Genomic DNA, 21,614 nt, shown 5'->3' with positions numbered 1-21,614 from the left:
TCTTTAAAGTGAGGGCTGAAGAAGGTTAGTCTTTCAATTTTAAAATACATGTTATTTTCTTGCTTCATTTTCCCAGTGATTCTCACATTTGTATATAAAACAGCCTCTTTCACCTGAAACTATCACCTTCTCCCTTCATGTTAAAAGCCTGAGAGTTTGAGAACTTTCACAACCTCAATCCACGTTATAAACCCATTAAGGTAATTATTCTGGTTCTAGAACAGCAGGTTTTACCACATCGTAAGCTGGAAAGAAATGTAGCTGTTTTAATGTGTTAATCCCAGTTATTTGACTCTGGGGGACCGTCTAATCCAAGAGTGAGAACAGCGCACCCAGACTGGCCTGCCAGTGCAGACCTAATCTCCATATTTAAACACTTCACCCAGACCTACCCCGACCCCCATCCTTGAAGTCCCAAACTACTTCTCGTTAAATATGTACTCTCTCTCGCCAGACCAGCTCAGCTACCAATTTGGAAAATGGCAAATTATTTCACCCAGGTGAGACTGTTGATGGCTTTGACTATCTTAGAGAGAACATTTACATTCTAAAGGCAATGTTTACAAATGGAAAGAAACGCTGAATTTGTAGATTTTCAGACTTTAGAAGACTAAGTGAAGAATGTGGAGAGGAGGATATTCTTAAATGATAAGCTCATTAACCTCATCAAGTTTTGACAGTCTGGGTCTAATGCCTCATTCTCACATGAAGGCCTTGGCACATAACATTTTTCTCCGCCTAAATACCCCACTCATTCTTCAGAATTCAGAATAGATGTCACTTTTGTAGGGGGACTATCCCAGATTATGTTGGCTCCTCCTGTTATAGGCCCCCACGGTACACCTGTACATCTTTTGAAACAGTCACTACACCTGCAATACTTGTTCAGTGTCTATCACCCTCTCCATTAGATGACAAGTTCTGTGAGGTGAGGACAAGGTCTGCCTTCTGTTGTGTTCACTGTTATCTCCTTGGTCCCTAGCATATGGCAGAGAGTCAAATATTTGTTGATGATTGAATAAATGAATGAAGGGTGGGGGCCTAGTGCTCTTACTCTGGGTTTACAGGTGATTTCTACATTAGTGGTTCCTGGAAACTTAAATGGGAATGAAACATTCAGGCCCCTCTAAGCAAAAGGACCAAAACCACTGAGTTTCCAAAACACACCTAATACCCTGTGCTCATCCTTGGTCTTGTCCAAAGCCTGAAGCAGCAAATAAACACAAGAACAAGTGGGACAGATTTTCAACATGGTGCCAAGACAATTCAATGGGAGAAAAGGTTCATCTTTTCTACAAATGGTGTTGGAATAACTGGACATACACATGCAAAAGATTGACGTTGAATCCCTTCCTTACACTCTACACAAAAATTAACTCAAAATGGATCACAGACCTAATGTAAGAGCTAAAACTATACAACTCTTAGAAGAAAACGTAGGAGATGTTTGTGACCCTGGGTTATTCGAAACTTTCTTAGACATGGTGCCAAAATAAGTGACAAGAATAAATTTGACTTCATCAAGATAAAAAAACTTTGTGCTTCAAAGGACACTATCAAAATGAAAATACATCCCACAGAATGGGAGAAAATATGTGTAACTCATATACGTAATAATGACTTGTATCCAGAATATATACCCTTACAACTCAACAATAAAAAGCCAAATAACAAAATTGAAAAAATGGACAAAGGATCTGAATAGACATTTTTTTCCAAAGAAGATATACAAATGACCAATAAGCACATGAAAAGTTTTGCTCAACATCATTAGCCATTAAGGGAATGTAAATGAAAGCCACAATGAGATACGACTTCAGTCCTATTAGGATGGTTATAATCAAAATGATAGATGGCAAGGATGTGGAGAAAGTGTAACACTCATACATTGCTGGAGGGAATGTGACATGGAATTCTGAAAGTTTAGCAGTTCCTCAAACAGTTAAACGTGGAGTTATCATTTGACCCAATAATTCCGTTCCTCGGTATATACCCAAGAGCAATGAAAACACACACCCACACAAAAACCTGTATATGAATTTTCATAGCAGTGTTATTCTTAATAGCCAAAAAATGGAATCCACATGTGCATCAGTGGATGAATAGATAAACAAAATGTGGTATATTCACAAAACGAAATATTTAGTCATAAAAAGGAATGAAGTACTGATACGTGTTACAACTTGGATGAAGCTTGAAAACCTTAAAATGAAAGAAGCCAGTCACAAAAGGCCACATATTATGTGGTTCTACTTATATGAAATGTCCAGAATAGGCCAATCAGTAGAGATAGAAAGTAGACTGGTGATTGCCCAGGGTGGGGCGCAGGTGGGTGGGGATGGTGGGGGAGTGATGGCGACTGATGTGGCATTTCTTCTTAGGGTGATGAAAACGTTCTAGAATTGATTGTGGTGATGGTTGCACGACCCTATGACTATACTAAAAACTACTGAATTGTACACTTTAAATGGGTGAATTGTATGGTATGTGAATTACATCTCAGTAAAGCTGTTAAAAATTTTTTAAGCAGGATAGGGGCTTCCCTGGTGGCGCAGTGGTTAAGAATCCGCCTGCCAATGCAGGAGACGTGGGTTCGAGCCCTGGTCCGGGAAGATCCCACATGCCACGGAGCAACTAAGCCCGTGCACCACAACTACTGAGCCTGCTCTCTAGAGCCCGTGCGCCACAACTACTGAGTCCGTGCTCTAGAGAGCCCGCGAGCCACAACTACTGAAGCCCGCGCACCTACAGCCTGTGCTCCGCAACAAGAGAAGCCACCACAATAAGTCCACGCACCACAACAAAGAGTAGCCCCCGCGCACAGCAATGAAGACCCAAGGCAGCCAAAAATAAATTAAAAAAAAATTTTTTTTTTAAGTAGGATAAAGAAATGCCGTGCTATTTCAAAACATCCCGCATTTGTTAGAAACCAGTCTCACACTCGTTTTCCCAAGCATCAAGGGAAACACAGGTTTCTGTCTCCTGGGACACTCTGGGTCCCAAGCTCATTCATTTTCCTGCGTGCCTGTGCAACTGTCAAGGGCTCAGTGCAGGAATTCCGATCCCGGTGAATCATGGATCTGCAGTCTTCTTTCAATGAAGCACTTCAATTCTACAGAGCCATGTATTTTTCTCTCTTAACAATAAACTGTCCTTGAAGCTTGAAGTGCACCACAAAAAATTATTTTCTTTCTTTCCAGCGTAGACAGATTCACTCCATTAAGGTCACCTGAAACTCACTAGGTCAGGTGTTTGGAGCAGGCCAGAGTGCCAGGATGACCGAACCCTAAATATCAGATGCTGAACTTTTAGGCTCATGATTTGTTCTCTCCCTCCTTCCCTCCCTTTCTTTCATCCAGGTTCTTCAGCTCTAAGACAAAGGTCTAAATCCCCACCCCATCCCCCAAACCAAGAGTGCTGGATGGGAAGAGACAGAGGAGCTTCCTGGAGTTCGGGCTCCATTTCCTGGCTCTGGGGACTCACACTTGAGCATCCACCCACTCCTGAGTCACTTTACTTCCCTTCTTCATGCCTAAGGCAGAGCTTGGTTAGGGGTCCTAGAAGCAGTTCCCGCCCTGGAATGTCAGAAGGAGCCAGTGAACACACAGGGAAGTCTGGTTGGTGAAGGATTCAAGAAGAAGCAAAGCAAAGACTTTTCTCATGTGAAAATGGCCAGTCTAGAGGGGAGCTCAGAGCAGGCACCAGTAGATACACGCTGAAATAAATGAACAACTGGATAGCAAAATCCACAAAAATGTAGACTTTATTTAAGAAGTCCTTGAGATATAAAAGAAGACAAAGGCAGGGTCCAAGGATAACAGAAACCTAACCCCTGAGTGTCAAGAGCACTCTAGGTGTAAAAGGAGATGGGAGTGGGGATGGGAAGGTGGGTGACTTGGTATTCTTCTGGCTTCAAAAAGTCAGAGAGCCAGCTAGAACATCCTGGTACTGGTTATAGATTCTTTACAAAGGTGTTTACCTGTGGGAAAGAGAAAAACCAGAAGTTAATTTCACATTTTCAGGAGACTACACAATAGTCCATCCATAATGCATATGTAGCCAAGCCCATGAGTTTTTGTGAGGAAGAGAAAATAGGTATGGAAAGGAAATGTGACCTGCCCAGGGTCCTACAGTATCAAGTGGCAGAGCTGGATAGAATCCAGAAGTCTCATTTCCCTAGTTCTAGAATACCTTAGAGGAGGGAGTCAGCTGGAAAGCACATATTACAAGTCAAGTATTTAACAGTTATTGGCCCACAATATTAGAGAACAGGGATTATATCAGTAACTTCTACAAGGCCCCACAGGCTTTGGAGTGTGAAATGCAATTTGAGGCACAATGCACAGGGCCCATACTGAAGTCTGAAGCGATAAAAGTGCAAAAAAGGAAAACTACTAGAAAGCAGGAGTTAAGGTCTTCCCCACCCTCTTCATGAGCTCTTCTTGTTTGGTTACTTCTTCAGAAAAATCGTCATTGACATCCAACACCAGCACTGGAATGTTCAGCAGGGCCTCAGAGTGGAGCCTATAAGAAGCATGAACATTTAGGGAACAGAAAAAAGATGGCAGGTTTCACATACTCACCCGTCTTAATAATTCAGAACAGATCTAAGGTCACATACCTTCTTAAGGACATTTCATGTAAACAGTAGTTTAACCAGAGAATTCAATAAAGTTGGCTGGGAAGATAAGGCTGAAATTCCTCTTTAGTCTTGAGACTGATACTGAAGGTCAGAGCCTCAAACATTTTAAATGGACACCACACCAAGCCTGAAGGGAGGAAAGGCTGAAACTAGGAACGTCAACTTAGTACATTGACAATTTCTCTAAAATTTTTCAGCCCTTTACCCTGAGCCAACTATGTCATCATCATCAATCACCATGGTCAGTCAGGGGATGTCAAAAAACAAAAAAGCTGGAGAAATAGAATCTAATAAAAAGTTTCTTGGAATATATAGATTATATCCAATATTAAGTTTCTGATTTGGATAATGCTTGACAATTCCAACCACTTCCAGAACATTCTGAACCTGCTTAAGGGGCTGCATGTTGAACTTCCTGTATTTTAATGACCGGCTGCAGGAAGGCAGGCCTCTGTCCACTGCTGCTCTCTTCTCCACTTACGGGGTTGTTTTGCGGACAAGCCAGGCTTCATGCTGAGCATGAAGCTGCTCAAGATACGCCAACTCAATTCCTTTCTCCTCTTCCCTGGCCCTCAGGTGTAGTCTCTTCAAACAAACCTGAAAGACAATCCCAAGGATCTGCTGAGCTCTTTGGTTATTTCGGCTGTTACAAAAGCTGGGGTGCTCTCAGACCCACTTGCCATGTCTATCCTGGGCACTAGCACTACGCCTTTGCTTCTGCTGCCTTGTTTTTTTATTCAATCACAGGTCAATAACAAACATCGTCTACCCTGGGAACCTGGAATAACCTTTTTTTCCTCCTCCCAGCCACACCCAGGAAGTCACCGAACTCTCTTTAATCTCTCTCCAGCTGGCTCTCACCTTGCCTCTCTCGCCTCTGCCCTGGTCAGGCCCTCATCATCTCTCACCTGGGCTACGAGCAAGAGCCTTCTGGCTCCCTGCCTCCTGGAAGCGGTGAAGCATGTGGAAAGAGCACAGGCCCTAAAGTCAGAAAGTCCAGGGTTAAACTCCCGTCTTCACCAGGCAGCAGCAGGGCAAGCTTTGTGGGCTTCCATTTCCTCCCCCTTCATCAATCCCACGGGTCGCTGTGAAGATTTACAGAGGGAGCCCGTCAAGTTCCTGGCAAATGCTGTCCTTCCTCCTAGTTTTCCTGCTCAGTCCACCCTTCCAGAGTATTGCAATATACAGTTGTCCCTCAGTATCTGTGGTAAGGGGGGGTTGGTTCCAGGACCCCCTTAGGATACAGATATCCAAGGCTGCTCAAGTCCCTTATGTGTATGAAATGACAGTGGGCTCTCCCCATCAGTGGGGTCCGCGTCCGCAGATATGGAGGGTTGGCTGTAACGGTATTACTCTCCTTGCTTAAAATACCTCACAGGGTCCTTATCGCCTTCAGCCCCGGATTCAAGGAAGTATGAGTGACATCATATTTACCAAAGGGTAAGTAATTTGAAACATCTCTTTCATATCATATCAAACACTCACTCTGGGGCACGATGCAAATTCTGCATAGGTCAAAGGTAAAGAAGTAAAAAAAGTGAGGCTTGAGACTAACTCTCCATCCTCCACTCCTTCCAGAGTGTGCATAATTCCACTCTGGTCAGAAAGTTTGAAGCACAATGGCTCAGGGAATGTCAGCTTCTCCTTTACTGGTCATACAAGGCCATTCCCGGAGTCTGGCCACCCCTCCTAACTCTCCACTTGCAACTTCCTTAGCTCCTTCCTCCCCTGGACCCACGGCTTCAGCCAGATTTGACCTCCTGCCTGCGGTACAGATCAAGCTCTTTCACATCTCAAAACTTTTGCTCTGAATGTTTGCTTTGCCTGAATTGCCTTCCTTCCTCTCTCTGCCTGGCAAACGCTTTATTATTCAATGTCATCTGTCCTGGGAAGAACAAGTAGATTAACTCACTGATTTAGGACTTCTCTCTTTCAAACATTTAAACTTTATTCCCAAATGTAAACTTTATCCCCAAACGTAGGGTACAATATCCCTAAAGGTGCAGAGTCTTTGCTGTTTCCCTCTTGTGCCATCTTTCCTCTAAGGAAAGAAAATCATATAAACACACATTTCATTTATGACCTTATGTCCAACTTTTCAAACTGATTAACACAGATCTAACATGTTAATACTTTTAGCCCTTATCCCTTTTCATCTCTTTCCCCTGAATTAAGAACTGCTCTAAACTTAGATGAAGTCCTTGTCCTAGGGATTCTATAATCTAGTTAGATAACAAGTAAAACGACATACAAAAAATAGCAAATCGAGTGCTGAACTGGGAGGTTTGGATCTTAAGTGCTGGTGGTCAGATAAGGGAGGCAGCAGTTGGGCTCAGGCAGTCAGAGGCGCTTCCCGGAAGAGGCAGGGCTCTGCCTTTATCTCTGGTACCAGCTTACTCAGCACCACTCTGCGAGCCAGGCGCTACGCTAGGCCCTGAACAAACACAGACCCCCGGTGGTATTTCAGCTGTATCAGGTGACAGAGGGAGGTCTGCACAGGGTGCTCTAAGGGCACAGTGACTGGGGAAGACCCAGGAGGCAGGCCAGAGTCCGTCTGGTTCAGGGCTGAGCGCAGGGCCTGGTAGAGCAGGTGGTCAATAAGTATTTGTTGCACATACTCACTGAACGTTTTCCTTCCTGACCTAGTCTATCTCTATCGACCTTTTGCTCCTGCTTTAATCTTTTCCGTTTCTGCTTTCCTTCACTCTGAACCTCCCCTTTCTCCTTCTGTCATCCTGCCCCTACCGACATCCTCGAACTCAGCGCTGACTGCTTCGAGGCATCTCCCTTTGTTCCCCTGCCTGCCCATCACACAGCTTTACACCACTGACTTCCTGCTACCCAGTTCTCTGCCCCACTGATGACAGACGTTAGTGACTTGTTGTATACTTTCAGAAAGATTCACGCATTTCACATTCTTAACCCCACCTTTAAAAAAAAACCCCAGGGCTTCCCTGGTGGCGCAGTGGTTGAGAATCTGCCTGCCAATGCAGGGGACACGGGTTCGAGCCCTGGTCTGGGAAGATCCCACATGCCGCGGAGCAACTGGGCCCGTGAGCCACAATTACTGAGCCTGCGCGTCTGGAGCCTGTGCTCCGCAACAAGAGAGGCCGCGATAGTGAGAGGCCCGCGCACCGCGATGAGGAGTGGCCCCCGCTTGCCGCAACTAGAGAAAGCCCTCGCACAGAAACGAAGACCCAACACAGCCATAAATAAATAAATTAATAAATAAATAAAATTTAAAAAAACCAAACAAACCCATACATATAAAAGGTCTCCTACCACACACTCAGTTCTTATTTTTCTTTACTTAACAATACGTCTTGAAGATTGTTACATGTCAGCATAGTACTTCCTAGTTCTTTTTCATGACTTCAGAGTTTATCAGTGCATGGATGGAGCATAATCTATTCAACCGGTCCCTACTGATGACTACTGGGCTGTTTACAATAACTTGCTATTGTAAACAATGTTGCCTTGCACATGAACCATTTTGCCTATGTGGGAGCATAGTTATGGAGTAAATTCCAAGGAGCATGATTAATAGGTCAAAAGTATGTGCACTGCTAGTATACGCTGCCAAACTGCCTCCTTAGAGGCTGACCGATTCACATTCCTGCCAGCAAGGTAGCTTCAGGATTTCTAAATATAGCAAAGCTACCTAATTTTCCTGAGAGAAAAATATTATCAGGATTAATGAAAATGCGTATTTTTTAGAATGTGGCTTTATGGTTTCAATTATACACAGGGCAGAGCAATTCTTTTTATAAAAGCTATAATTATTCATTCATTGCTGGCAGGCAAACATTGATGCTAAAGTCTCTCCTGCTAAACTGGGCTAACATTTCCCTTTGCACTGTTAATTTGCTTAATAGAGCAAACTTTTCTTCCCTCCAGAAGCCTAGGTAAACTTCTGTTTTGAGCATTTGCCATAATTGTTGCTTTACTGATATGGTTACAACAAGTTCTTTAAAGAAAAAAACCTGTGCAAACAGTGCTTTAGTCTGGTCCCTCTTTACCTCAGTCCTCATGGGGAGGACATACTGAATGTGAACAGGAAAGACAGTGCAGCTGGAAATGGCAGCTGCCCCTTCACTCCCCTGCCCGCCGCATCCCCACCCCCAGAAGAGCTGCTGTCCGGACTGCTTGAAGTCAGAGACAGCAACCGGACAGTGGCTGCTAATGGGTCTGGCCACTGTGCTTCTCAAGCCCAGCATCCAGGTGCCACTTGTTCCCAGGCCTTTGCAGCACGCTGTGTCCAGGCTGCAAACACGGCCTGGCTCTTGGAGGCACACTGGCCAGCTGCACTCTCTCTTCCTGATTCTATGGGGCACTGAGGCCCAGCCATTTCTCTTCTGATTTTTTACTGTTGGCTCGCTTGCTTTTTACAATTTAGGGGACAGTAGGTGGGAAGGAGCAAAAGGCCCTACTTGAGCCCATCCCTCGAGCTCTAAACGTAGCCAGGGGACTGAGCACTGGCACAGCTTTCTACACAGAGATGTTTTCACTTCTGTTCTGCTCTCTCTTAGATATAGTTCTCTTTGGGTCTCACAGAAGAGGTCAGTGGTGACTTCAGGGGAAGGATATCGACATTCCTGGTTCCTGGCTCTAATGCCATCAAATAGCACCAAAATCCCCATTCAATATCAAAATGAATAAGCTATTTTTTTCTACCATCAAGTTGCAGTAATCCTTCAACCCTTATTCTACCCCAGCTGAAATACTCAATTCGTCTCTCCAAAAAGATGTATCAGCCACACCATAAAAATAACAGTCACCACCACCACTGTCATCATCATTGTCTCTTCTCACAAAGTCATTCCAAGTACACAAAGAAGTGAGGAAGACTTTCTTCCTTCCCTTGGTGGGTCCCAGTGTCCCAGCAGGTTAGGTTAGGTTAGGTTAGGAACCAGGAAAAGGCTAGGTCAGTACTTTCAATTCTTCTCTTAATGCTTAGCCCCTCAACCTACTTCTGCTTTCAACTATCCATCCCATGAACTCCTACTGGAAACCTGTCACCTCTTCAAAATCCAACCACAATCTTCACTCAGTTCAAGTCCACAATGCTCTTACTCAACCATGAGCCCTCCTGGGGGCCAGGATTTTCCTCTCATCCTGAACCCTACACTCAGCTACTTCAAACCATCCTTTTGGCAGGGGTCTCCTTTTCCCCTAATCACTGACACCAATCCCCGCCCCTACAGTACAGTCACCCTCATAATTGGCTTCTTCTATTCCTGCTCCCAGGCAATGAAGACTACTGTGGAAGAAGCCATAAATACACAAGGCAGCTACTTTCAGCTTCATTCTTTTCACAGAAGGTTCTCAGCCCTCTGGCTTCACTGCATCTCTAGCTGAGTTTCACTTTAAACCTGAGATCCTATTTACTTCCGTGGAATCTCTTTATTTCCTCCTATGACCTAGCTTCTGCCTCACGATCTTCAGAAGCTCCTGACACAAAGAGCCCCAATACCTGGTGCCTGTCACACCCAAGGCATTCAAACTGGTCAGGCCCTTCCATCCGGTCCTCTTGTCTCTGGCTCCTGTGAGCCTGCGCAACTGGGGCTCTCCCACCCATTTTCTGATCAGTCAGTCTGCTCTCAGGCTTCCCCCTTCCACGAGACTCAGTCCTGTCTCTAAAAGCACGGCCTCTAGCTTGAAGGGAACTTTCCCTCCTAAGATAATGTGGTATTATCTGGCATTTGACTGTATGTCAGATATTTGTCTAAAAAGGTGAGAACAACACATCCCTCAAGAAATACCCCCTGCCTTGACTCCCACTCCAGAAGAGCCCTTAGAGATCACTAGTGTGAGACACTGGATTTGACAGACAAGGACCCCTCTGGGGAAAGGTTTCCAGGGCCTGCCCACGGTCACTGCCTGTTGGCAGAGCCAAGGACCACTGCTGTCTCCAGAGACTCCAGTGCTCCTGCCATAACATCACCCTACTGTGGGCTGGGCTGGCTCCACGGTCCAAGTCAGAGGGTCATGGGATGCAACTTCCACAGTCCATCTTGCCTTCCCAGTGGCATCCTTAAGGTTCAAAAGGAGACTATAAATTAGGATGGTATCAGGATGAGGTGAGGAAACCCTTTTCCTCCTCCTGACATGCTATTCAGGAAACCATCAAGACCATCACAGACTCTGATGACCCAGTTAGAGGGAAGGAAAAGCTGAGGCAACTGGTTACAGGTTAGCTGATCAGAGGGTCGAAGCTGCAGACCCTGGTGATAAATATAAAGCCCAATTTTCTCTACGTGGTTGCTACATCAAGAAGGACCCTTTCTACGCACAGCCATTTGCTTTAGCCCTCTGCTTCAGAAAGCCTGTGGGTGCTCACGCTAGGATGGGAGAGTACGCATCCACTGCTCTCCATGCTCCAGGTAATACCCACAATCGACTTTCTCCAACTGGAAAATCAGGGGCTCAGAGAACATCACCTCTTAAGTTTCATATGGCCCTAAAGTCTAAGGCTTTAAATTCTGTGTTACCTGGGGAGCAGCCTGGAGGTAGATGAAGCCATGTAATCTGAGCCGGCTGGCAAACTCCTGCAGGAGAAAATAATGCCAGTCCTGATAGATATGCCATTCGATGTCACTGAGGGAACCATTTTCAAAAAGAGTCTTTGCAAAGATATACCTGGTTGGAAATGTAAGTAGGATGGGGAGAGGGGAGGAGAATGGGAAATGGAATGAAAGGCCAAAGAATGAGAGAAGCAAAAAAAAAAAAAATTATCGATAACCAACTTGTTCCATGTCTGTCCAAACCACTTAACCTTTCTAGCGCCTCATCAATCTTTTTTTTCTTTTTCTTTTTTAACTGAAGTATAGTTGACACTTAACCTTTCTAGTTCCTCACCCATCTTTAAGAAATCTGAATTCTTCACCTATGTCTCTCCCTCCTTGCTCAACACTAAGATGAGAATAGAATTTAGACTTTGGAGGCCGAAACCACAGCTCTCTGGATGGATTAATCCACTGGAAGAAAAGGGACACTGAAAGAGAATATCATTGGTCACTAACAATTTTCCCTGCTGGAAACCAGTCAAAACATATAGCAAATGGTGCATGTAAACTCAAACTTTTAAGACTTCTTTATTATTACTGCAAGTAAACCCCCAAACAAAAAGCCAATCTAGTATAAAGCCCCCACCACTTTTAAATTTATTTATTTATTTATTTTTGGCTGTGTTGGGTCTTCGTTTCTGTGCGAGGGCTTTCTCCAATTGCGGCAAGTGGGGGCCACTCTTCATTGCAGTGCGCGGGCCTCTCACTGTCGCGGCCTCTCCCGTTTTGGAGCACAAGCTCCAGACGCGCAGGCTCAGTAGTTGTGGCTCACGGGCTTAGTTGCTCCGCGGCATGTGGGATCCTCCCAGACCAGGGCTCGAACCCGTGTCCTCTGCATTGGCAGGCAGATTCTCAACCACTGCGCCACCAGGGAAGCCCCCACCACTTTTAATTTAAAGACTCAAGCCTTCTGAGTCTCCAGGCTACTAAGCCATCCTTTTGTCTACTTGAGAAGTAGAGCAGGAACTGTATTTAAGTGGTGTCACCTATGGAGCAGTAAATGCACTTCCTACTAACTGCAGTATTACCAAGAAAGCAGACTCTCCTCCAAAGCAAGCACATATAAGCTCTTGCTTCCTCTGCTTCTGAGCTTCTAATCCAGATACAAGAAAGCTAAATCTAAAAATCAAACTAGTTTTGCCCCTTGCTTACTTCCATACCTAAAGGAGCATCTGGTGAATAGGAAATAAGAGTTAACTAGAAACCGTCATTTCAGGAAGGTCAGTTCTGCTTTCAAACCTCAGGCATCTTGATACAGAACACAATTTACATCCTGAACAATGAACTCCAGTTTCTAAGGCAACGCTCAGCAACTGGCTACTTCTGGGAAAATGAAGTTCAGAATCCTTATCTATGAATGGCTCAGGGAAGTATACACCGCAAGGCTGCGAGTGTTGCAATAAGAGAATGGCTTGCAGAGTCACACTCCCGAGTCCGGCCTGGCTTCAAAATTCACTAGCTGTGTCACCAGGGGCAAGACATCAAACTCTCAGCCTGCTTCTTCCTCTGTACAAAGATAACAGTTGAACCTAACTCATAGAGTTGTGAGGACTGTACATAGTACTTACAAGGTGCTTACAAGAGTGACTGGCACAAGTCACTCAAGACACCTTAGCTGTCACTGTAACTACTTCATCATTAGGCTATGAAGGCACTAATCTGGGAGCTCCAGAAGTCAACTCTTCCAGTCTGGAATGGCTTAGCTACAGCCTAGCTGAAGGCAACAAAGAAAAGAGGCGAATTTCTAATTCAGTATCTGAAAAATGTTTTCAGCTTCTTCACAGGTAACATGGAAATTAAGATCTTATAAAGAGAAAGTAAATATCTGTTAATAAGTCCTATAAAAGGGCCCTCGCCTTTTTTGAAGATGAGCACTTCTTTATTTCTCCAAAGCTGGTGGTGAAGGGGCAAGAGGGCATAAAAGGCCGTGGTGCTGAATGCTGAGGGGAGGGAACCCTGAAGCCCGAATGCAGGGGCTGCAGGGAAGAACCAGCTTAAGGAACTAGGCGTAAAGGTCTCTGCTCTAAAACCACATGCTCTTATTTTCTTTCAACTCAAACAGAAAAGATTTAGATTTCTCCCTCCCTGTCATCCACTCTCCCAAACAAGCCATGTTCCTCCTTTGGAACACATATAACACACATGAGCACACGTGCAGTGTCAGAGTTCCCTGTTAGACTAAGGTCACCGTGAAGGCAGGGACTGGGTCTGCTCTGCTTACTGCTGCTGTCCAGTGCCTAAACACAGGCGGCATTCAACAAATCTGTGCTGAGCAAATGAATAAATGAATAAATGTTTAAAGGAGTGGAAGTCGCAAGATCTTGTACCTTCTAAACAAAGTATTTCTATTTCTAAGGGGTCTCTCACATGTCTATCTCACTAAAGGGCGGAAATCAAAAGACTGATGGTTGGGACTTCCCTGGCGATCAAGTGGTTAAGACTCGGAGCTTCCACTGCAGGGGACACGGGTTTGATCCCTGGTCAGGGAATTAAGATCCCACATGCTGCACAGCAAGGCCAAAAAAAGAAAGATGGTGAATATGTTTCCAAGCAGGTAGTAATATGTAATTCATCTTCCTAATTCAAGAGGCATGGCTTGGGAGAGGGGAAAGGAAAATAGGTAGTAGTATATCCAACAGTTGAAAAAGAACTAAAATCTATAGCCCAACCATTTATAATTCACATATTTTGCTTTTATAAAGAGTAGGCTCTCTCCTGGGGTCCACAGAGAAGGAATGCCTAGTCTATAGGATTTGTTTTACATATCTTGAATGATTTTTAAGTAATGTTTAAAAAAAAAAATCACAATACATTTACAAATGTATCCTTATTTTTTTCCCTCCAGGAGGCTTTATGGGAGCACTAAGGAGCAGAGCTAGTTTTTCTAATTTGGAATTAAATGGGTAACCAATCTAGTGTCTTCAGAAGTGAATGGACAATAAAAATGCAACATTTTGCATTTTGATAACTCAAGGGGCTTAAGATAGACCATCATGCTTTAAGCCACCATTTCACACTGACAGAGGTCACTCACAGCCTTCAGATAAAAAACCCTCAGTGATGTCCAGATTAAGGTACCCTCAGTTCATCTTCAAATGGCTTATACACAAGTCACAGACTGGTTTTGTGGCAGAACCAGGAATTCCAGAGCATAGATGGACTAGCTCCTCTAGAACAGATGGGCTGAATTCCCAAGCTATCTGCTAGCTTTCATTAAAAGTGACTCCCCATCTCACTCCCTCAGGTGGTCAGGACGATGCTCTTCCCCTGACCTGTAAGAGACTGGATGTCTCTTACAGACTCTGGCCAACAATAAGCCCTGCCACACAACAAAGGGTCAAAAAAGGTTAAATCCAAGACAGAAGCCAATTTTACAAATCTGCTATTTCTACTCAGAAATCCTTTCTTGAAGAATAAAAAAAAAAGGATAAATTTAGTTCTCCTATCATTTTAGGAACACATTTTAATTCTGACTGCTGCTTTTTTCTTCCAGGTGATAACCAACCACTGATTCATTTGGTTTGCTAGAACATATGCTGCTACTTAAGTGTCTATTCTGTGCCTTCTAGCATGTAATGGTTATACTAGGTAGCTACCCGCCTGCTTCTATGCTAGAAAAGAATAAGGAAACATAATCAGTGCCAATGTGAGAAATTAAATGCATTCAGATTATGAAAAACACAATCTCCTTTCTTGACATATATGGTAACTGTGAAATTATAAGTCTGAACAAATCTGTACAGTGTTGTCTTTAAAAAGACAATTTTTTCAAGTATAATTTTCAATGACAAGAGCAGTGCAGAGTCTGAGCAAGAGGAGAAAACATGCAGCGCTAAGCACAGAGCTTGTGACTGGTGGAGGGCTCAGGGTCTTACCTGTCGCTGTATACAGACCTCTCAAAGATCTGTACTGCCTTCTTGGCCTCTAAGAGTTTCTCAGGGAAGGGCTCCAACTGTACTTTCAGGCGGCTCATAAAAGAAAATGTCTGGAATGTGTAGCACCATCGTGCTGGCTCCTGGTACATCATATCCAGCAAGTTTCCGAGACTGGGGGCAGTGCAGGCCTAGAGGTAAGTTATGAAAGAGGAGAATTTCCTAGAAGGCATATTTACTTCACAGTGTTTACCACCCTCCTACCCACCCCCCAACAAGTGTAATAATCAATGAGAGACACAATTACAAAAGTTTCCTTCCACTAAAAAGATATAATCACATCCCTCAGTTTAGTCAAAGCTACATAATCAAGGAAGAGATTTTCCTACCTTACTAGACAAGAATCTGACAGAGGGAGATGACATGCCACCTTCAGCATACCTAAGAACAGCAGAGGAAGAACCACCCATAGAATTAGCACAGTCGCTGATGGGTGGGTTTGTGGAGCGTGTTGGAGGAGGACTTAACAATCAACAACCATCTGAAACTCTACCTGGAATCAGATATTTCCACTGTAACACTATGTTGCTTCTCTTTTGAGCTTCCATTTGTGGCTATTTCTTTCTAAAACTTCAACCCAGACAAGAAAGTAACTGATTATTTGAAAATCCAACCAACCAAACCGAGTTCTCTCTCTCTTATAGCAAAAGGCTACAGTTTGTTAAACAAACAAATGAACAAACAAAACCCTCCTCCTCGATTCTAGACACTCTATGAAAGGCATGTGAAGACCCACTTACTCAGCATGTGCAGGTGGGAACGTGTGTAAGATACTCAGGAACCCTGGATTCTTTCCTGGGCTCTGCCACTGACTCAATGCAAAAGTGAGTTTTGCGAAAAGCACTCTGATCTGCGTTCATTCAGTCACCATGAACTGAAGGCCTGTGTGGATAAGACGCTACGTGAGCTAGGTGCTGTAAGGGGTACAGAAAACAAAACTAAGATTTATCTCAATGTTCACTGTGCTATGTTATCTCATTTAATCTTCAAAACAGCATCATGAGGTAGGTACTACTGTTATGCCCATTTTCTTGAGGAGAACATCCACTCAGAAAGGTTAAGGAACTTACTTGTCCAAAGTTTCATGGTAAATGTTGAATGGGGACTCAAACCTGGCTTCCTCTAACTTCTTCATTCTAATACTTCTCCATATAAAGGCGAGCAAGACATGGTTCCCAAACTCAAGTAGCTCATAATGCATACGGAAAGGGGGTGATAAAGATATGGAGAGCTAGACTATAAAGCAGAACATACAACAAAGGAGTGATCACGGTATGGTGGAGGGAATCTGAGAAAGTTTCTGGAAAAAAGTGGCATTAAGCTGGGAAGTAAATGATACATGGAATCTCCACAGATGGAAATGGGGATTAAGAAGAAAGTATTTCAGGTAGAGACAAAAATACACGGGGTGGGGGGAAAGGTTAGACAACCACAAGTGGTCCAGTTTGGCTAAATATCACCCCCGGATTCCAAAGAGGGGTCCTATGCTTTGGAAGGCTTCAGCAGAGTATGTGTGTAGAGCAGAGTGGATTACAAAAGTAACAACTTCCCTCCTTACAATCCTGCAACCTACAAACACAAACCAGCCTCACAAATGGCCCCTGGCTGAGAGCTGGAGGTTGAAGCAGGAGGACAAATTTGAATCTACTCGAGTCTCTGGTGGTGTCACCAGAGACTGTAGGGAGCCCATGGTTACAGCATAGTTCTGAGACTGCAGGCAAGCCTGCTGAGTGGAGTAGGGCACTGCGATGGCAGATGCACTAGGTTGACTGGGTGGGGGATTCTACCGGCAGGCTTTGGGTTACCAAAGGGAGCCTGTTCCAGAATAAAAAACTGTACAGAGGCCTACACAATTTCTGAAGAACCTATCTCAGCTACAGAACGTATGCAAATATCCCTTCAAACATATAAACAACAGAGGGACAATCATTGGATGTAAAAATATCCAGCAATTCAGAAGGAGTGGACCCATCCGTGTGTTCAGGACAAGCAGCCTCTCAGGAGACAGAGCTATTGCCACAAACAGGAGAAAACAAAAAAATCTCAATGGGACTCGAGACTGCCACATTGATAAGAACAGGCTATCATAAAAAAGGAACAACGGACTTCCCTGGCAGTCCAGTGGTTAAGACTCTGCGCTTCCACTGCAGGGGGCATGGGTTTGATCCCTGGTGGGGGAACTAAGATCCCACATGCAGCATGGCGTGGCCAGAAAAAGAACAAAGAAACAAAACGGAGCAATATGAAAAGAACATTCTTAGAGGAGAAAAATGCAATTGCCAAAACAAAACTCCCAATGAAGATAGTAACCAGCAGACTGTAAACTGCAGTAAACCTAATTAGTGAATATCATACAGAATATCAACTCAAGAAATTTTCCCTAAACTAAGAGAAAAAAAGCAGAAAATTATGAAAGAAATAAAAAGAAATACAGTTTAGGAGATCCAATATACATTGTTATATAGTGGTAGGGTATTTTTTGTTTTTTCTTTCGTTTCTCTGGAAAGATACATCAAGATGTAATGTCACTTGTGTCCTACCTGACAGCAGTGAATACAATTTTGTATCAAACAACTTTTCAAACAAAGGCTAAAATGATGTGCAACTTCACAGTACCCATACCTCAGACAAAGCTACCTAACCAAAGCAAACGATTTTCCTTCTCATGAGATAAGAGTCCAATATAGAATGGTGAAATGCCACACCCAATAAAAAAAGAGATCAGCAGAGGAAGACCACTACTCATAAGGTCTCCTTCTCATCAAATTTCACCATCACTGAGAATAACTGTCTAATAGAAACATGACATATCTCTAGGTATTTTAGAACAGAAAGGAAGTTTAAAACCATGCTACAACTAGGAGTTATAGTCAGGGGGAACTGATCAGATGAAAAAGAAGCCAAAATCAAAGAAAAAAATTAAAGAAAATCTCTGAAGATGTGAGACTTTCCACCAGAGAAATTCACTAAGTACCAGAAAGGATTTAATGTAGATTTACATATACAGCTTTCACACACACACTCACACACACACACACACACACACACACACACACACACACACACACCCAGACCTATCCTAGCAAGATGTCAACAATTCATGAAAGCAAAACAAACCAAAAACCTAAGGAGGGGGGAAAACATTAGTTACTTATTAAAAAAAAAAAAAAAGATCAGAACCATATAACACTTCCCTACAACAGAAACTAAAGACATTTTAAGACAAGCAATCACTCAGAAATTATACCAACCACATTCTGAAAAAAAAAAAATCCTCTAAAATATATTTCAACCAATTGAAAAATGAATCAAAATAAAGAATTAAGAAATGGGAAGAAGTAATAAGAAGACAGTGGTCAGTGAATGACCAGTAGAACAGTTAAGTATAAAGTAATTATTATTAATGTGGTTAAGAAGTTTACTGCCAATTTCTATAGTTAAAAGAGAAATTTCAGGGAATTTCCTGGTGGTCCAGTGGTTAGGACTTGGTACTTTCACTGCTGGGACCCAGGTTCAATCCCTGGTCGGGAAACTAAGATCCCACAAGCGTTGTGGCGTGGCCAGAAAAAAAAAAAAAAAAAAAAAAAGAGAGAGAGAGAGAGAGAAATTTCACTACGTAAAAACATTCTGGATCTATAAAATTATAGATTTCTATACCTGGGGGATGGAGTCTGGAGAAGAAAGTAATAAAAAAAGTAGTAAAATTTATTTTTTTCTTTCATAGAGACCCCACTAACATTGATAAATAGGTTTAAACATTTATATATATATATTTTATTGAAGTATAGTTGTTTTACAATATTATATTAGTTTCAGGTGCACAGCATAGTGATTCTGTATTTTTGCAGATTATACTCCATTATAGTTTATTACAAGATAATGGCTATAATTCTCTGTGCTGTACAGTATACCCTTGTTGCCTCATCTATTTTATACATGGTAGTTTATACCTGTTAATCCTACATCCCTAAATTTGTTCCTCCCCCTTCCCTCTCTCCTTTGATAGCCACAAGTTTGTTTTCTATATCTGTGAGTCTTAAACATGTATATTTTTAATTTAAACGTTTCCACTAGTAGAGTAAAAATAGTAAAATTTCCATATGAATGAAGGGGAGAAAAATGAAAGAAATATTCAAATACAGCAAAAAGGAAAAAAAGGAGATGAAAGCACAAAATAAGGTGGCAGGAATAAATTAAACATAATCATGATAAAAGAGAAAAATTCCCAGGAAAGGCAAACCCTAAGATTGGGTAAAAGCTAAAAATCCTGTTCATAAGTGAAACGCCTAAAACAAGATGACATACATTAGCTGAAAGTAGAGGGGCGGCAAAATCCACCAGGTAGATGCAAATAAAACGAACGCAGATGTGGCAAAGCTGTATTAAGAAAAAAAAAGCACTGGGACTTCCCTGGTGGTCCAGTGGTTAAGACTCCACGTTCCCAATGCAGGGGGCCCGGGTTCGATCCCTGGTCACGGAACTAGATTCCGCATGCCGCCAACAAGAGCCCGCATGCCAAATAAATTAGTTAAATTAAATTTTTAAAAAAGCATTAAATGCTACAAGACTACTAAAGCAATAAAGACTCCACACAAAAGTCATGAACATTTTTACATGGAATAATAAAGCACTGAAATACAAAAATATAAAGTCAATTAAAAATACAAGGAGAAATAGACAAAACACAATAAAAGCACAAAACTTTAGTACACTTCTCTCAGAATTTAATAAAAACAGTAGACTCTCAAAATAAGAACTTGGAGGATAAGACTCTTAATCATTATTTTTTTTCACATATCTGAAACTGGGATACATCTTATAATGCTTACTAAACGTAACAGACATTTTAATTATTCCTTGGAAGTGTCACTAAATTGATAATGTCTTATAATCAATGACATCTTGGAATTTATAAAATATGTCACATCAAACTACATATACCTTACAGATAATACATATTCTTCTTAAAAGTCCATGGCACACTTATCAAAATTGATTATACATAGTCAATGAAGAAAATCTCAGTAAGTTTCCTCAATGAGAAACTGTATAAGCCACATTGATCATAACAAAATAAACTTAGAATTAACAAAATAATAAACATACAAAATCTACTCAGAATACATAAAACACTAAAAATAAATCTTAGGCAAAAAATAAATTAAAACTACAATTACAAACTCTTTAGAAATTTCAGCTAAATTCTCATATGTCGAAATCTAGAAGACAGGGCCAAAGCTTATCCCATGAAAAAAATTTCCTGTTGCAAATGCTATTATTATTAAGGCAGAAAAAAGGGGAAAATACACAAATTAATCATTCACACTAAAGAGCTTTAAAAATGCAAAGAAATTCTGAGAAATAAATAAATTTAAAAGCAAAAATCAATGAATTAGAATGCAAGCCCCAATAGAATTAAAAATTAAAATCCATTAATTGGGTCTTTTAAAAAAGGACAAATAAACAGACAATCATCTATCAAACCTATTCCTCCCAAAATATTCACACAGATAAGCAACATCAGACAAAAGATACAAAAACTCTTGATACAGAAGAATTTAAAGTATAAAAGAATACAAGTACTAATTTTACATTATTAAATTTGAAAATCTCAAAAAAAGGGCAATTTTCTAGAAAACAAAATTATCAAAACTGATTAAAAACCCTGAATAATAACTGAGGAAGAAACAGTTGTCTAATAACTATTCCCTCCAAACAGCACTGAATCCATGTAATTTTAAAACTGATTTCTATCATACCTTCAAGGAATAGATAATTTCTATGCTAAAAATGATACAAAGCTTCCAATTCATTTTCATAACCCTGATGGTAAAACCTGTCAAAAACTGTACACATAAATAGAATACCAATTAAATTTATTAATACATGCAAAATTCCAAACATATTAGCAAATTACTGCAACAGTACACCATGACCAAAAGGGTTTATTCTAGTAATGTGAGGATGACATCATTATCCAATCTATGACTAAAACTAAGAGATTAAAAAGGAAGAAAGAAAGAAAGAAAAATCCCATGGTTATCTCACTAGATGCTAAAAAAGGCTTTTGATGAAAACTCAACATCTGTTACTGATAAAAACAGTTAATATCCTAGTAATAGAAGTACCTCCTCCACATGGTCTATTGAAATGAATGACAAGCACAGAACTTAACAATGATACATTAGAGGTACTTTCACTAAAGACAGAAAAGATAAAAGTGACTACCATCACTGCTATTATTCAATATTGTTCTGGAACTTCTATCCAACAAAAGAAAACAGAAATGAGGTTTGGATATTGGAAAACTCTTACAAATGATTTGTATTTTGAGAAAACTATTATTTTCTAAAACCTCAAGCAAAAAAAAAAAAATTAATGTGAGAATTAAGTCACACAAGACATAACAACAACCAACTGCTTTTCTTTCAAACAGCAATAACCAGTTGGAAAAAGATGATGGGAAAACAGATC

At 41.7% G+C, this 21,614-nt stretch overlaps 1 protein-coding gene across 7 annotated transcripts in view; it reads right to left on the bottom strand.

The window, feature by feature from the left end:
- Nucleotides 1-3,745: 3,745 nt before the first annotated feature.
- The window catches only part of DGUOK (deoxyguanosine kinase), a 35,917-nt gene continuing 18,048 nt past the window's right edge, over nt 3,746-21,614 (bottom strand). For 2 of the 7 annotated variants that reach the window (XM_068564690.1, XM_068564694.1), the window contains 5 exons: nt 15,084-15,271; nt 11,134-11,281; nt 5,124-5,239; nt 4,425-4,524; nt 3,746-3,979 (listed from right to left, as the gene is read on the bottom strand). In XM_068564690.1, the coding sequence (XP_068420791.1) occupies nt 3,953-3,979; nt 4,425-4,524; nt 5,124-5,239; nt 11,134-11,281; nt 15,084-15,271 (579 nt within the window). In that variant the 3' untranslated portion in view covers nt 3,746-3,952. Of the gene's footprint in view, nt 3,980-4,394; nt 4,525-5,123; nt 5,240-5,550; nt 5,624-11,133; nt 11,282-15,083; nt 15,272-21,614 lie in introns of those variants that run through there. The other 5 variants (XR_011076613.1, XM_068564691.1, XM_068564692.1 and 2 more) reach the window with 5 other exon arrangements.

This window comes from Eschrichtius robustus, chromosome 15, assembly GCF_028021215.1.
Source record: "Eschrichtius robustus isolate mEscRob2 chromosome 15, mEscRob2.pri, whole genome shotgun sequence".
Classification (NCBI taxonomy): domain Eukaryota; kingdom Metazoa; phylum Chordata; class Mammalia; order Artiodactyla; family Eschrichtiidae; genus Eschrichtius; species Eschrichtius robustus.
This window is presented reverse-complemented; position numbering and strand designations above follow the sequence as displayed.